Below are 18196 nucleotides of genomic sequence, written 5' to 3'. Positions count from 1 at the left end.
AACACATAAATACGTTGGAATTCCTTTCACTTCTAAACTTTTTCAATTTAATATTTTTAAAATAAAAATAAAATTTATATTTTAAGATTAATAGAATATTTATTAATAAGTAACGGGAATCAATAATAAAGTAATCATTCTCTTATATTTGTTTAATTATATTATTAAAATTAGAAATTAGAGAACTTAATTAAATAGAGGAGAAAAAGAAAAAAGAGAACTTGCCTTCATTAATTTTGTAAGGAATGCCATTAAGGAACGTTTACTATACAGTATTCAGAATCGGAATAAATTAATAGAGAAATGTAACGAAATAAATGAAAAATAATCGAAATCAATATTTGTAATATGTTGTTTACTAAATTTTTTTAGAAATGAAATAGTAATGATTTATCTTATTTACATTATTAGGAAACGTAATTGGAATGTTTAAATTTAATAAATTGTCCTTTTGAGTTAAACTATATTATATGGTAGTTATTTTATAAAATATATTTTAAAGGATAAAATTGTCGTTATATATTTAATATTAAAAAATTAAATAAAAATAATTAAAATTGGTAGGAGAAGTTCTCCCTTTCTTCTCTCCCTTATTTAATTGAGTTCTCCTTTTCTTAATTTTAATAATGTAAGTAAACAAATGTAAATAAATGATTACCTTATCATTGATTCTCATTACTTATTAGTAAACATGCTATTAGGGTAATGAATTTTAATTATTTTTATTTTATTTTTTAATATTAAATATATAATGACAATATTATCTGTTAAAATATGTCTTACAAAATAACTACCATATAATATAATTTAACTCAAAAGGACAATTTAGTCAATTTAAGTATTCCGATTACGTTTCTTAATAAAATAAACAAGATATATCACTACTATTCTATTTCCAAAAAAAAATTAGTAAACAACATATTACAATTATTGATTCCGATTATTTTTCATTTATTTCATTATATTTATCCATTAATTTATTCCGATTATAAATATTGTATAATAATAGTGTTATAAGTTTACATATACTATACATTTGTATATAATACATCTCCAATAGTGACTGGTGACTGGTGAGTGCTCATTGTCACAACATGCAACATGTACATTTTAACATTTCAAATTAATTACATGAATATTATTATCTAATATTATTTTAAAAATTATTTTATATATTATTTTTTATTTAAAAAAAAAAATTTACGATTTAAGTTTCTTAAGTGGTTTTTTCAGTAGTTTCTATGTGGATGACTATACAGATTTTAGCTGCGATTCAGGTTGCTCTGTTAGTTGCAATATAAATTTTTATATGGAATTCCGTAAAAATATAAAAAAAAAAAACTGTTTTCAAGTGTAAAAATAAAAGAGCCCTTATTATTTAATATGAGTAATGATTATGTGATATTATTTAATGGGTAAATAGCGGCATAAGTACCCAAAGTTTTAAGTTTGTAAGTGGCATAATTCCAATGTTCATTTTTTAGCGGCATAATGTTAGGCTAAAATTAGTTTAAGTTTCGGGTCGTATTTTCGGTTAGTTTTCACTCTTTGTTTCTAGTTTTAGGACTATTTTACGCTTGATTCTTTTGTTTCAGGTCCTCGGGTGTTTAAAGAAAGTATTTACAAGAATTGAGGACAAGTGGTGAAAGAATTGAGAAGAAAAAATCAAAAAAATATGTTGCTGCCAAATCCCGTCGCGACGGGCAATATCCCAGTCGCGACGGGAACTGGCAGAAAGATTTTCAAGAATTCACTGCTTAACCCCGTCGCGACGGGGACCCCAGTGACGGAATTTTTGGGCAGTTTCGTAATTTCACGAATTTTAAAGATGAGATTTGGTTTAAATAGAGAGAGTTCGTGAAAATTAGGGATTATTCAGATTGGGAGCCCTAGAAACAAAGGAGGAGGCTAGAAGAGCGGCTTGTGGCGACCCGGATCAATTGCTTCAACTAGTTCTTTCTCTTCTCTTTAATTTTTCTATACTATTTTCTGTTTCAATGTTAATTATGGATTTGATTATGGATGTTTTGAACTAAACTCCTATTTAGGGAGAATGATGAATGTTGTTTGAGTTTTTCCTAGTTAATGGATAATTGCCATTCCTCCATCTTGATTGTGAACACTATTCATATTTGTGTTTAATTTTCATGTGCAAGATTGATCACCTTTTACATGTTTTATGATCTCAATTCGAAATCTGAAAAGTGAGAATTGAGAATGCTAAAATTGGATAGTCTAGGTTTTGATGTGAAACGAAAGTATTTACATAGCCTTTGTGACATTTAGATTATTGCTTAATGCTGATTTCATGTTAGTTTAATTAAGAGATTAATTAGAGAGCATGAGATTTAGAACCTAGAAGATCTGAAAAGAGCTAAGTTAATTTATAATCTGTCATTCACTTCAAGAGAAGGATAGCAATTAGACATTAACATTGGTAACTTAACAACAGGATTCGTCTCCCTATTCTCTCATCTTGATTAATATTCACTTGCTTCTTTAAGTTTCTTGAATTTCTTTCTTCCTTTTCCAATCATAAATATTTTTGATTTGCCAAATAAAATTATAAGTATAGTTTAGTAGTAATTAATCCAATTCCCTGTGGTTCGACCTCACTTGCGTGAGTATACTACTTGATTGCGTGCACTTGCGTAGTAATTAATAATTTTCGCAACACATAAGTACGCAGTGTTTGTAAAACTGTAATTTTTCTTTAATTTTCGTCCGTACAAACCCTGATATTTTCTTAAATAGGCCACATATAAGGTCTAGATTCTTGATCATTGGATCTAGAGAGAAACATGTAGTATTAGTTAGTTCCAAATGTTCTTTTAATAAATTTAAAACAGAGTCTGTACTGACAAAACTGAATAAAAATTACAATTTTACAAACATTGGGTACTTATGCCGCTAAAAATAAACATTGAATTTATGCCGATTACAAACTTAAACTTTTGGGTACTTATGCCATTATTTACCCTTATTTAATTTTTCTTTTAAAAAATTACCTTATCACCTATTAATATGTTGAGAGAATATAAAATTATAAAATTTAATTAAAAAGTAGTACGGGAGACTATTGTGAATAATTTTTAAAGTTTTTTACTATGGGAGTAATTTATATAAAAAAAATGTATCAAATGTGAATGAAAAAGAAAATACAAAATTAAATTTTTAAAATCTTGTGTTTATTTTAGCAACTCACAATTATGGGTGTTATCCACATTGGATAGTCACTTAAGTGGCCACTGTCTTATAAAGCACGCACCACGTTTTTATTATTATTATATTATATTATATTAGATTGATTAACAGAAAAAAGTAGTCATTTCTTGAAATTTCTCTAAGAATACGACAATAGGTGAAGAGGACATTAATATCAAAGTCCCGACCAGTATTTTATGAAAAAAAAAACAAGGAAAAATTGAAGGCAATATGAGGTTGTCCAAGTGGTGGTAGATGTGATATGATATGCCATCTTATTTTCAATTATTTATTTATCAGTGGACAAGAATTGAATTGACATCTATGTTGTTTTTGAGTCCATTACACAACTATGATTTTGAGATTCATATTAAACTATTGTTTGTGTCCTTCCTCATACATAATACCCATTATGAGATAGAGACACAACCTCATACCTCATTTCTAGATTAACTTATTATATTTTTCTTATAATAAAAAAATTATTATTATATAACATTTAATATAACAGATTATAATAAAAAAAACCATATAATATACCAGAAACTCAATAAAGAAATATTTTTTTGGTTTTTGAGTTTGAGATTAATTTAACAATGATATTGGCTAACACAAAATTAATGGAATTTGATTATTTTTTTTTATAATTATCAAATAAAATTAATAAATAATTTAATTAATACATGATAGAATTTATATGTGTTCTATTAGAAATTGAACTTAGATGGATCAGAATGAAAATGCAAAAAGTAAAATTACAAAAACTAAAATAAACTAGAGCTATTCATCAAACTGCTCATCATCACACTGCGAAAAAAAACAAAATAGTTTGAAATTTTTTACAGTAAGATCGCAGTTTGAATTTTTTATAAACTGTGCGGTACAGTTTATGATTTTGAATGGTTAATATGCAATTCACATAGCATCGCATATTATAAAATACACATTTTTATATTTATTTAGATTCAATATGTGAAGGTCCAGCCTAAAATTCATTAATTATTATATTGTTGAAACTTGAAATTTTTTTCACTTTTATTTTCAAGTCTTATGGTATTTTTGACACGTGTCGCTCAAGCTTTGTTATATTTGTGATAATTTAATTATTTGATGAAAGTCCAAACTGTAGAAACCGCACCGCACCACATCATTTTTTGCGATGCAGTTTCTGCAGTTTTTTAGTTTCGCGATGCAGGTGTAGTTTGGGAAATTAGAACACTGCATGTGCGGGTTGGTTTAAAAAAATAGTCAAAAATCGCACCGCGAACAATCCTAAAAAAGACACACGGTATTTTATATATGGTATCAACAATCCTTGTAGATTGCTACTATAGTACACAGAGTCACCCCCAAATATACGATTTATTAGTCAAATTTCAACAAGTACAAAGTAATTGACTTTAAAAAAACTTAGATTCTCTCTAATGGTTTTGGCGCAAGCTTATTGTACTCTATTTGCTAAATGAATCTCTTTAAGGCACTAAGGTTTGAACGAACTCCCTTCAATTACTTGACAAATTCTCGCTTCCTCTCGATGCAAGACCTGTAGAAATTTTCTTTCAAATATAGCAGTGATTGCTTCCTCCCGATGCAAGACTAGTAAAAAATTTCTCCCGAAGATTATTTTTCACGTTCTTTATTTTGAAATTTACTTCACATAAAAGTAATCAAATGACACATAAACTCACTAAAAAATAACGAAATAATTATCATTTACAAACGAAACACTCTCTTCCTAAAATATAAGAAATTGACGAGTTGAAGAGTTCAACCTATTACTGTTGGTTTAGGTGATATTTATAGGAATAGATGACACCCAAAATCAAGCTTAAAAAGTCTCGATACAAAGAGAATTCATTAATTAGTTTTCTCACAAAAACTCGTAAATATGAACAAATTCTGTTTGGACAGATATAGAAAGTGTGCAGACGAAATCTTAATTTCTCTAATCAATATAGTAAATCTAGACTCCATCAAATAATACACATCAAATCGTGCTTTACAAACAAGAAAACAACAAACAATAAAAAAAAAAATCTTCATGAAAAAAAAAAATCCAAATCTTTTCAAACGAACTTGGACAGAGTTTAAACACAATTTTCTTAAATAAATAAGAAAACGATATTCACATTTACTCTAATGTACACGGTTTAGTACAATAAATCAGACTAAATAAATATAATTCATATAAATATAAATATTGTTATTATATATTTATATAGAAAAATTAAATTATTTATTAACATAAACAGAATATTCTAATTTTAAAAAGCTTTTATACCAATACAAGATATCAATTTTATTTTGAAAATACATACATAATTAATTTTGTCATTTTTACTAAACATGTCAACTAAGAATTTTATAAAATTACTTACCTAAAGTGTAATAGCATCCACATCTCATGACCTAATATAACTTAAAATGTCAAAATATGAAGAAATGTTGTTGAAAATGATTTACATGTAGAGAAATATTATTCAATCTTCAAATATTATTTTAATATTTTTTCTATACATTTTCAATTCTTTTTCATTTTTTTTTTTTGGTTATATAATAAATGTATAATATTTAACTGATATATTGAGAAAATATGTGATTATATGATATAATGTAAAAGTGAGTAATAAAATAAGAAAAATAGAATTTTAATAAATTATTTTAAAGAATAGAGTAAAAAAATTAACTTGATGATAATATCATATATATATATATAAATTAATATATATAAGTGATTTGCTTTTGATATTGTTACTTATTAGTTAAAGAGTAAATTATGGATTTTTCTTGACATTAAAACGTAAATAAAATAATCATATACAGAAATTGGATTAACTTTACGGAAAAATTGTGTGTTTTTCCCTACTCTTATCTTTTTATCCTTAATTTGGACAAAAGATGACTTGTTTAGGATACTTTTTAATTGTTTATTTTTTCGTTGACAGAGTTTAGAATAGCTTCATGCACTTGAGTTGAGATCTCTTATTTTTAAAATAATATTCCTTTATTAGAATACACCTAGTTTACTTTTTTTTTCTTAATTCAAATTAGAAAAAGTACTGTGTAAAAGTACAGTACTTTCATAAAACGTTTATAATGAATCTAAATCGGATAAAAAAACAAAACAATGCAAAAGTGATAGTTGGCACTTGAAGTACTTGCCTTTAAATGGAATGAGAATAATCAATTAGAGTAATAAATTGATTTATTCTAATTATTTTTTATTTATATAATTATAAAAGATAATTAGAATATTTTAATTTTTTTTTTTGAAAAACGTGATTTGGATCACATCAGGATATTTCCGAGAAGACTTCAACAATCGGTGCTTGGAACCTCTTCAAACAGGCATAACTTATTATTTAGCTTAAGGGCATGTTTAGCCAAACCATGAGTGGCAGTGTTATCTTTGCAGAACAATTGGGACAAAATTGTCCTCGAAAATTTAGACAATAAAGCTATGACATCTTCTAACAGCACACCTATCTCATTTGCCCAATGCCATCCTGTTGTTGATAGCCAAAATTACGGAGAGAGAATCAAATTTAACCACTTCTAGGAGAATCCCACACGAATGAGCCCAATTTAGTCCAGTCAGCAGGACAAAAGTTTCAGCTTGAAAAACAGCAATACTACCTCGTAATGGTTTGCTTAATTAATTTAATAAAATTGTTATTATTAAAATATGTAATTATTTTTATTTATAGATTTTTAAAAGGTATATTTGTCTTTTTTATTTTTAATTAATTACATTAAAATTAAAATAAAATAAGTTAAGAAAAGAAAATGTATTCTCTGTAAAAATGGAAAGAACTTTTCTTTTCTCTCTAATTTGTGCGGGCTTTACTACTTTCTCTCTTTCTAAAATTTAGTAAATAATTATATTAAATCAATGTCATAATTTTTATTCTCCTTAAGTAAACACATGCACCTCAATGTCCTCTATATGCTCACAGAGCTAACTCCAAGTGGTTATAACAATTTTAATTGTTGAAGTATACATTTATTTTTAAAAACTAATTATTTAAACACTAAAAACTAACAATAACAATAAATATCGTTTTGATATTTAAATAACTAGATTTTAAAAAATAATTGGGCCAGATAATTCGATCAAATCCAACCAATTTTTTAGGCAGATTACTTTTTTTTTTTTTTTCTTAATTTGGTCAAATTACAATTAAATATTTACAACTCGATATTTAATTGGGAACAGGACTGGCCTTGGGCATAGGCGAGTAGGCCTGCGCCTATAACTCACTCATTTTAGGGGCTCAAATAAAAAAATTACCTTTTAAAAAATATATATTTTTTTAATAATTTTTAAAAATGCCATTTCTCTTTATATTAAGGGTTCAATTTTTTTTTTTACCTATGGCTAATTTCAACTAAAGGTCGGCCTTAATTGGGGATAATGATATAAAATACTGTTTTTTGTAAAAATTTTATATTTTTAGGTTTAAATTTTTTTTAGAAGAATTACCCCACATACTATTTTTTATTTTTTTTATTTTTCAAATTTACGGTTTGAGTTTCTAAAGTAGTTGCAGTGCTAGTTACAATAAGAATTTTTATACGATTTTTTGTTGCAATTTAGATTGCAGGGCTAGTTGCAATAGAGATTTTTATGTAGAATTTCGTAAAAATACAAAAAAAAAAAAGAAAAAAAAATTATTTTAAAGTATAAAAATGAAAAAACTATCTTTTTATATATATATATTTACGTGTTTTATAAAATAATAAAAAAATTACATAAATTAATAAGAGTATAACATACAAATATGTCAAAAGATAGTATTTTTGTAAATAAAATTATAAAAATTTTAAAAATATTTAAAATTTTGTATAATTATATTTTTTATAATATTTAAATTATTATTTTTATTATTTTTGTGTATTTATAAAATAATTAATTTTATATTGGTTTTCTTTATATAAATAGATTTTATATTGGGGCCACGGATAAACATGATAGTTTCAACTTTGCCAGCTCAGCATTACTTGTCAGATAATATGAATATGCCTATATTCCACGAGGAGAACTGAAAAGAGAAAACATACACAAACAAAAAACATAAAATAATATAAAAAAAATAAATTGAATAGAATAGCAGACTCAGACTCGTCGTTGCACTTGCAGACCTGTCTAAACCAATTATTAAAGGCTCTAAAAACACCCGTTATTTTCTCTACTCTTTCTCTTCTTTATTGTACTATCTTTTCTGCTCTCTGGCTCTTCATTTTTCTGGGTTTCCTGCTGTTGAACATCTTCTTCATGATTCTTTCAGTTTCACATTCGCTCTTTACAATTTGCAAGGATGCAGCTGGAGTCGCCGGTATCTTTTTATTTATTTAATTATTGTTGAGTTGGGATTTTATTTATGAAAATGGCTGGACTTTTGTTTTGGAATCTTATTGTGTTATATATGGAAGACTCATGCTATCAATTAAAATATTGGGATTACCCATTAGATCTCTGCTTACTTTTTGTTTCTACATGCTTTACTAATTTTCAGGAATACTTTTCTAATGGCTCAATTAGTGCCTTGATTATCTTAGTTGCCTAATAAAGTGCTAAGCCGTTTAATCAATTTTGTATTTGAGATTGCCCAGTAAGAAACTCAAATTTTTTGATAAAATAAAAGAGCCAAGGATTAAATTATCAAGAATTAGATAGTAACTGGAAAAATACCAATTACATGATATCCATAACTAAACTTGATATTTTTGTGCGTGAAGCTTAGTTTCTTTGCGGAATTGTCAGATCAAAATACTAGATTGGCATCCATTGACCAAGTCATTTCCCAGAACTTATTGCTTGTATATGCAGAACTCTGAATTTTTGGTTTACAAAATCATTTCTAAAGAGTCTTTGAAGCCAAAATTTAAGGCCTTGGAATCTGAATAAGCTTATAATTATTTCTAATGCTGAAAATGCAAGGCATTGAACTTTTAAAATGCATGAATGCATTGATAATTTAACTTTTCCAATTCTTTCTCACTTATCTATGGATTTCAGTGATAATTTTACATTGGTAGCAGTGATTGCATATTTCAGTTTTTGTTGTTTGACAGCTGCTGAGATGAATTGTGCATTTTAGTTAAGATTTTGTGAGTATGTTTCAGTGTAAATCATAAAATGAAGGGTTGTTTTATTGAATAAGAGAAAATATGTAGCATTTGTGTCCTGTAAAGAAAGGGAATCCAGAGACCACTGTAGTCTAAATTATATGTAAATTCTTATGGTTTCATGGTAATAATACCAATCCTTTGTCTTTTTTTGTAGGGAACATCTTGGCTTTTGGGCTGTTTGTGTCCCCTTTGTAAGTTCACCCCTATAAGATCAATTTATTCTGCAAGACTTGTAATATTAGAAAACAGAAAAACAGAAGGAATTGCAATTCTTCCCCTCATTGGTTTCTTCCCTTTAACTTTCAGGCACACGTTTAGGCGAATTATTAGAAACAGTTCAACCGAACAGTTCTCAGGGTTGCCATACATTTACGCCCTATTGAACTGCTTGATCTGCATGTGGTATGGAACTCCAATCGTATCTCCAGAGAATACTTTAATTTTGACAGTTAATTCAGTTGGTGCAGTTTTCCAACTAGTCTACATAATCCTCTTCATAATATATGGCGATAAGCCAACGAAGGTTTGCACATGTTTTATGATCAACTTGAAGCATATTAGCTTTGATTTTCCAAAAGCCTTAGTTGTTCTTGGTGTAAACTTTTCCCTTTCATTGCTAATGGCAGGTGAGAATGCTTGGTTTGCTACTAGCAGTTCTTGTCCTATTTGCTGCAGTAGTATCTGGCAGCTTGCAGATTGCAGACCCTTGGATGCGGCGAATGGCTGTTGGATTGTTAAGTTGCGCCTCTCTTATATCAATGTTCGCTTCTCCGTTGTTTATAATTGTGAGTAAGCTCCATACCGTTTTAGTTTTCCCTTAAACAAAAGGTATATTAGACTATTAGTAACAATATTGATTCTTCACTCTTGTTTGCTCAGAATTTGGTGATCCGGACAAAGAGTGTTGAGTACATGCCATTTTTACTCTCACTTTCCACCTTCCTAATGAGCACCTCTTTCTTACTATATGGAATTTTGAATTATGATGCCTTCATATATGTAAGCTTTTGTTCAACACATGTCTTTGCTATCACTTCCATTTTTAAGAGTTATTTTCAGTCTTAAGTTCAATATTGCATCCTCTTATTCGTATCCATTTACTTTTCCATTGTGTTCTATATCATTTTGTTGTTTGTTGTTGTTGTTGCATTTTCAGGTTCCAAATGGGATAGGAACCATTTTGGGGATTGTACAATTGTTATTGTACTCTTACTACAGTAAATCATCCAGAGAAGACTCCACAGAACCACTGATAGTTTCATATGCATAAAATACATCTTCCTAAAGAGTCTTACCTATACATAGTTTCAAGTGCAATTTGCTCCTGTTGTTTTGATCATATGTTTGGACAGAAATTCTGTATTTTTTAGACTTGGCTATATCGAAATTGATAGCCATAAAATCTGCATATTTTCGACGTGTGTATGAGACAGATTCATTGGGTGCATCTGGAATAAGCGATGACAATGCTTCTGCTCAAGAACATTTTGGCATTTCATCCACCACAAATTTTTGTTGTCAACCAAACTCTTATTCTTTTGTATTGTAGACTTGTAAATTTGAGAGTTTTAAGATTTGTTATATGGTTTTCCCAACATGGATTGACAGTGTCCCTATTCATTGTTAATTGGTTTTGAAATAAAACCGATCATTCAAAATTAGTGATCGAACTTAATATTATACCTAAGACCATACTTCCACATGGCTTAATAAGTGACATTAAATTAGGAAAGCTGCAATTTATTTTCATTTAAACAACATTTTTCTTAGAAACGACATTGTGCAAAAACGACAGTTGTATAAGATGTACCGAAAATTGATGAATGAAATTCCGATGGATCGTTGGATTGGGTGTATCATGATTGGCCTTAATTAATTAATTTGTCGTCATTATCATTATTAGATCACTACTAGATTAGTGGCTGTGGTGGTCCATTATTTATTTATATTTTAAAACGTGTCCAGCATAATTATCAGCTGCACCTAACCACTGGGATAGCCAGTCAATTCAATTGGAAAATGTTACAGCTATATATACATGTGGGGAATTTAACGCAGAAGAAAAACTTTAAACAACATTTTCCACTATTGCATCCCCACAATCCTATGCCTAGCTAGCTATGTAAGTCTTCTCTATCTCAAACATAAATTCACAGCAAGTCTCTGAGTGTTGTCCTCATTACACCAGTTCTTTCTTCCTGCATGCACACAACACTTAATTATTTTATTTTTATTTTTAAATATATATAATCCATACAAATGAAACCTATCTCAATTAAAGTTTTACACAATACACTAAAAATTGAAAAAAAGAAAAAATACAAAAATACCTTATCACGGAAAAAAATTTATTTTTATTGTTTGAATTTTTTTATTTATAAAAATTAAAAATATGTTTTACAGTAAAAATAATAAATTATTCAGTATTTTTTTTTATTATTTTACAGTTAATTCTTTCGTTATATTTTGTTATTATAATGGCTGTGTCTTATTTTTTTTCTAAGGAAAAGGTTCATAATTTTAAAACTTTAGAATTATATTTTAGATAAAAAGTTTAAGCAGTAAAATTATAAATATAACATAAAACTAATATATTTATGAAAAATCCCCCAATTAAAATACAGCAACAAATATAATGTGCGCATAAATTCTTATGCATTTATATTATTACTCATAAAAATAATACTAACATGTGTACTGAATCAGATTAAAGTAATTAATGTATATATGCTCATTTTAAAAATTAATTTTAGATGAACTAATTACATAAAAGAGAATGGTATAATTGGTAACATTGTTACCTGAGGTAGATTGAGGTTGCATGAATTGCGAGCATTGTCACAAAGCAAGCGGCCATTTTCATCGTAGAGAATAACCCCACTAAACCTTGGAAGCTCACACTTCTCTCCCATCAGAATCGGTCTCTGCCACACCGGAGAATCCTTGTTAAGGCTCTGCCACCCAACCCCAACCCCATACTCATCATCATCATCATCATCAAACCCCTGATTTCTACTCATCACCATCTTCTTCTCTAGAAGCGGCAACGGCGAATTCTCACCCCAGCTCCCGCCGCTCCCCGTCTCCCCCGGCCACTTTCTCGGCTCACTCCACCTCACCGAGCTAATCAACACCCTCTTTACTACCGCTGCCAAGCCACACGCCGGCTCTGGCGCCGGCAGTTGCGGTTGCGCTTTTCGAAACTTTAACCGTTTTAACAGTATTGTGGTCATGGCCACGATGAGTCCAAGGACACTGGCGGCGGCGAAGAGGAATAGGATAAGTGCTTGTTTGGTTGAAAGTCTCATCACTCTGTCTTCTATATTTCTCAGAGCAGTGTCCATAGTTTGTTATTACTTAGTCTGTTTGTTGGTATAGTGAGAAATAAAATACATATGAGAATGAGAATGAGAATAATGAGATTATTATATATGTAAATTGAAAAACCTTGTTAATAATGATGATCAGAATTATTAAGTGTGTATATTCACGTGAGTTGAACCGCTAAATTTGGGGGATAAAATGTACGATATATATAAGTTTATTTATGTTTTGAAGCCGTTGGAGAAATTCTCAGTTCTCACCGATTATTAATAAAGTTGTTATACTTATAGTAATGGCTAGCTCACGGAGTTTCCATGCTTTGTGGCTACCATCTTCAATCACTCTTCACTAATTTTCTACTGTTTAATAGCTACCTATATATTTTTGGAATAGGATAATTTTATGCTAGTACTAGCAGTAATTGAATTTGGGAGTGTGTTATAAATTGGATTGGTTTATAAATTATAATATTATGCTAATTGTTATAATCTAATTAATTAAATAAATTCAACTTTTATATATAATCCAAATATATAATGCTTGTATATATAGAGAGGTGTTGGGAGCTCAGAAGAAAGTGCTCGATCAACATCACGAGTGTGTTTAATAATCGTGGAAGACACATGTATTATAATATTAGATATTTTGTTAAGGGTAGAAATATTAGACGCAATATATTGAGGTTTTACCTCCAACCATTAATGCAAATTCATACTCTTTGGGGACCTATATTATTGTCTTTTGCTAAAATATATAAACTATTATTTAAAACATGAGTAATGATACAATGGGCACAAATGCTACCTCTACCTCATAATGTCCTTGGCCTATAGGAAGTCTTAACCATGCATATATAGTCCCCAAAGTTCTTTCAATAATAATAATAATAATAATAATAATAATAATAATAATAATAATAATTTGGAGCTAGACCAACATCAATCGTTTTATGCCAAATGGTAATTAGAATTAAGATTCTATGTTAAAAAGTGGTGTCACTTAAAATTTTGATAACCAATTTAAACTATATTAAATATGTTAACTAATTTTGTTGACTCGTTAATGTTTTAATTTTTTAATAAATAAAAAATTAATTAACATGCTAAACTTATAATTTAACACAGAATAAGACATCACGTTTTAACAGAAAATCTTATTCATGGTAACTAGGAGTTGTTGGATTTTATTTGAAACTAATACCGCTGTGATATTTTTAGTGAACCAATCGAATTTTCACAGTTATTTTATTTTTAAAATAGGATTCATATAACTCATATATTCTAATAAAATCTATGTAATTAATATATTACGCTTATTTTTCTCATTTCTAATAATAACCCTACTTTCACAATATTAACTTAGTAAGATTATAACCTTACTCATTTATTCTCTTAATAGACATATTACTCTATATTTCATAAAATATTCTTTAAATAATTACAATTAAGTTTATGGGATCTTACAACTATTCTCTTCTTATGAAAATTTTGTCATTAAAATCTACCTGAATAACTCGGAATGTTGTTCCTGCATCTGCGACTCTAACTTCCAAATCGCTTCCTCAACTTTGTTGTTTCTTCGTAGCACTTTAACTAACAGAATCGTCTTATTCTGCAACACTTTCTCTTTTCTATCCAAGATTTGGACAGATGTTCTTCATATGAAAAACCGTCTGAAGCTCAATATCATCATAACTAAGAACATGTATCGAATTAGACACGTACTTTTGGAGCATGGAGATATATATGAAACATGTTGTAAACTTCATACAAGGCATGAGGTAATGCTAACTGATAGGCTACCTGACTTACCTTCTTCAAGTTCTCGAAGGGACTAATAAATCTAGGGCTTAACTTTCCTTTCTTCCCAAATCTATGAATCCCCTTTAAAGGTTAAACTCGGAAGAATACAAAATCCCTAACTTGGAACTCAGCCTCCCTACGCTTTGGATTAACGTAGTTTTTTTGTCTACTTTATGAGGCAAGCATACGAGCTCTGATCTTTTCTATAGCTTCACTAGCTTTCTAGACTACTTTCGGGTCTAAGATACCTTCTTTCACTCGTGTCATCCCAGTGGATAGGTGATCGAAACTTTCTCTTGTACAATATTTAATATGGTGTTACACTAAATGTACTTTAATAATTATTGTTGTATGAAAACTCAATCAAAAAGAGATACTTATTCCAAGACCCTTCAAAGTCTAACACGTATGCTTGTAGCATGTCCTTCAATATATGAATAGTTCTCTCAGACTGTCCATCAATCAGAGGATGAAAAACAATGCTAAATTTTAACTTAGTACCCATGACCCTTTGTAAACTTTCCCAAAACTTGGATGTAAACTTTAGATCATGATTGAAACAATCGACTTTGGAGCACCATGACGTCGAACTATCTCCTTGACGCACAAATCTGCATACTGATCCACTAGATGGCAGAAAGTGCACTGATTTGGTGTATCTATCAGCTCTGTGGTCTTGACTCTTCAGTAACCCAACCATAAAATCTATGGTTATACCTTCCCATTTCTACTTAAGAATCTTCAAAGACTGAAGTAATTCCGCTGGCCTCTGATGTTTGCCTTAACTTATTGACAAGTTAAATATTTTGATACATGTTATACCATGATTTTGCAAAAAATAGTAAAGACAATGATAAAAAAAATCACCTAGGTGATGATATTATCTCTAAGGGTGACTTCATGTCTCATCCCCCCACCTAGGACCAAAAATGAGGTATCTCCTCACCTAAGACCAAAAAAGAAAGCATATCCTCACCTAGGACCAAAAAGGAGACATCTCCTCACCTAGGACCAAAAAGGAGGCATCTCTTCACCTAGGACAACAAAAGTGACATCTCCTCACCTAGAACCAAAAAAGAGGCATCTCATCACAACACTTCCTCATCACCTCAAACCAAAATTCAAACCTAAATAATTCCATGTTCTGTTCAAATTTTAGAAAAAGTCAAAGTACAAAAGTTTTAGATCTTTTTCTCAACTTCTAAAACACATCTTGAATTAGCTCATTTGAAATTTTTATGAGAATTTTATGCATGTTTTATTGAGAAAGGTCGAAACATGAAAATTACCTCGACCTTAGCACATATCACCTTGGCTTTAGAGGCCTAGCAGGCCTCATCTTGACCATAGGGGTCTCAGCATTCATCACCTCAGTCCCGGGAGTCTCAATATGCATTACATTGGCCCAAGGAGCCTCAACATGCATCATTTCGACCCAAGAGGCCTTAACATATCGTCTGGACCAAAAGTGGAGCCTCGCCATCATGTCATCTCGGCATTAACTCAGTCCTTCATCTCATACCAAATGGGGGTTTTCACAAAGAGGCCTCACGCCTCCATCACCTCAGCCCAGATGGGGACCTCAACATCATCTCAGGCCAAATGGGGCCTCAACTTCATTACGTCAACAACATGTGCCTCTCATGACTTACCAACATGATCTTGAAGATATATTAAATTTTGATCATTTTTTTAGATATTTATTTTAAAATGTGATATTTTTTTTATCATTTTGTATTTCAAACCTAACCTAACCATAGTTACAAAAAGGTGCTTATGGGGTGAAGATATTTTAAACTTTAAGCGTGTCCTAGATGAAAACCTATATAAGGGGGAGTGAAGTGTAAAAGGACCCTGATTTAGGTTCTAACGAAATCATTCTCTTGAGCTCCCACTATCTCTTTCTAAAAACTCACTTGAGGATTGAACTTTGGAGTACTCTTCTCAAGTATTGAGATCAATAACACTCTAAGTGAACTAGCATATTACCGCCAAAAGGGGGTGAACCACTATAAAATCTGCATGTTTTTGTCAAATTTTCTTTCACAAACCAATTTACTTTGATTAACTAGTGCTTGTGTTCATTTTTCTTGTTTACGATCTTCTTAGATTCGTTGACGAAAAACTGTGTCAACAATACATAATTGACCACATCACTTTTCATTCCCAGAAACAGTACAATGTTTTAACATCGTGATACATCTTCATCATTCTTGGGTGTAACGAGTATGGTGTAGTGTGAGTCTCAACTAGTGTCAAGGTGCCTTTTTTGACTAGTGCAACATTTTCATCATTCATTGTATTTCTCTAACTTTTGTGCTACAATGCCTTTTCTGCAGAACTAGGTTCCTCACATATATTTGACCACTTTGAATTTCTCAAATATGTCTTGGGCTTGAAAATTCCCACCATGGACCTAATAATCATAGGGTGTGTGGGTTGTAAAGTAGTGATGTCATGAGTATGATTTGTAACTGATGTTTTCGTCATGGTTGCATTCTCATGGTAAAGCTCTTATTTTTGTTGAACAAATACACCTAGTGAACTATTAGATACATTAGGATTAGCAGACATATGATCAGTATTAATTACCTCACGTGTAGTTGATCTTGAAGGGGAGTCAGCGAATGGTATTCTGTTTGGTGAGTCTTGATGAACACTATCAATCTGACTTTGTTGACTGATGGTTTGAGGTTTAAATTGAGTGGCAGCTGGTGTGTTAATGGTGGAAGATGCAGACTAGAAAGGGACAAGAGACAAACACAGGTATTTTTGATTGTTTTGTGTTTAAAAAAAACAGATTTAAATGAGAATTCATCTTCATTAAAAATTACATTCCTTAAGATGTAAAGCCTTCCAAACAAGCACTTGTAACCTTTTGTGACTTTCACTATAACTTAGATTTACACATTTAGTTGAGTGAAATTCGAATTTATGAGTTTGAGCACGACACGACACGAAAAATAATAATTAGCTCATCATCGTAAAATATAAAATGTAGAAAAGTAAAAAACGAATTTTAGCCCCTATAAGAAAATTGGTTGATGCGAGTAAAGCACGACATTAATCTAAATAGAACACGACATAACCCATATTTTTTTTTTATGGTGTAACATGACATGATACATATTTTTTTTATACTTGTGATAGAAAATTTAATCGTAATTTAGTAGCTTTTGATATATCTTGAACTTTCATCGTATTTATGGCATGACACATATTTATAGTAGTACTTAACCCTTCTAATTAAAATATACTTTTCTTTCAAAAAAAAATTAAAATATACTTAATTTATAAGGGAAATTTGATTTTCTATACTTAGAAAATCAAAAAAAATTTTCCCTAAACCAAAAATTTAAAACCTAAAAAAACTATTCCTTTTTTTTCAAAACCCCAAAAATACCCCCTCACAATATTCTCTCTCTCTGCATCATCTCTCTCTCCCTCTATCTCACCCCAACCGCCCACCCTCACCCGAACCACCCTCACCCACCCACGTCAACCCCAACGCCGATCACCACCCTCACCCCCGTCGACCACGACCCCAACCCCTCCGACCCCAACCCCAACCCGAAAGAGCAACCCCAACGCCGATCTCTCCCTCTATCTGAAACTTTTTTTTTTTCCTGCGATTTGAGAGAGGGAAGAAGACAAAGGTCCGATGGTCGGACCTTGGGGGTCCGATGGTCGGACCCATCGGACTCCCCAAGGTCCGACCATCGAACCTTTGAATT

At 30.2% G+C, this 18196-nt stretch overlaps 2 protein-coding genes across 2 annotated transcripts; one reads left to right on the top strand and one right to left on the bottom strand.

Annotated features, from left to right (window-relative positions):
* Nucleotides 1-8252: 8252 nt before the first annotated feature.
* Nucleotides 8253-10933, top strand: LOC115707785 (bidirectional sugar transporter SWEET2). Its single transcript, XM_030635853.2, has 6 exons — nt 8253-8540; nt 9491-9527; nt 9643-9859; nt 9963-10121; nt 10216-10335; nt 10493-10933. Exons 1-6 carry the CDS (start codon nt 8480-8482, stop codon nt 10604-10606), a joined length of 708 nt encoding a protein of 235 aa, XP_030491713.1. The 5' UTR covers nt 8253-8479; the 3' UTR covers nt 10607-10933.
* Nucleotides 10934-11183: 250 nt separating this feature from the next.
* On the bottom strand, nt 11184-12993 carry LOC115707786 (uncharacterized). The gene is made up of 2 exons (XM_030635854.2): nt 12138-12993; nt 11184-11534 (listed from the first exon to the last, which is right to left on the bottom strand). Exons 1-2 carry the CDS (start codon nt 12678-12680, stop codon nt 11487-11489), a joined length of 591 nt encoding a protein of 196 aa, XP_030491714.2. The 5' UTR covers nt 12681-12993; the 3' UTR covers nt 11184-11486.
* Nucleotides 12994-18196: the final 5203 nt, after the last annotated feature.

The sequence above is a fragment of the Cannabis sativa genome, chromosome 1, assembly GCF_029168945.1.
Source record: "Cannabis sativa cultivar Pink pepper isolate KNU-18-1 chromosome 1, ASM2916894v1, whole genome shotgun sequence".
In the NCBI taxonomy this organism is placed as follows: domain Eukaryota; kingdom Viridiplantae; phylum Streptophyta; class Magnoliopsida; order Rosales; family Cannabaceae; genus Cannabis; species Cannabis sativa.
This window is presented reverse-complemented; position numbering and strand designations above follow the sequence as displayed.

Excerpts from the sequence above, each read along its gene's own strand:
- LOC115707785 (XM_030635853.2), top strand. The coding sequence starts at position 8,480 with ATGATTCTTTCAGTTTCACATTCGCTCTTTACAATTTGCAAGGATGCA. Across the intron at positions 10,122-10,215 it reads CTTCTCCGTTGTTTATAATT|AATTTGGTGATCCGGACAAA; the intron begins GTGAGTAAGCTC and ends TTGTTTGCTCAG. Across the intron at positions 10,336-10,492 it reads ATTATGATGCCTTCATATAT|GTTCCAAATGGGATAGGAAC; the intron begins GTAAGCTTTTGT and ends TTGCATTTTCAG.
- LOC115707786 (XM_030635854.2), bottom strand. The coding sequence starts at position 12,680 with ATGGACACTGCTCTGAGAAATATAGAAGACAGAGTGATGAGACTTTCA. Across the intron at positions 11,535-12,137 it reads GCAACCTCAATCTACCTCAG|GAAGAAAGAACTGGTGTAAT; the intron begins GTAACAATGTTA and ends GTGTGCATGCAG.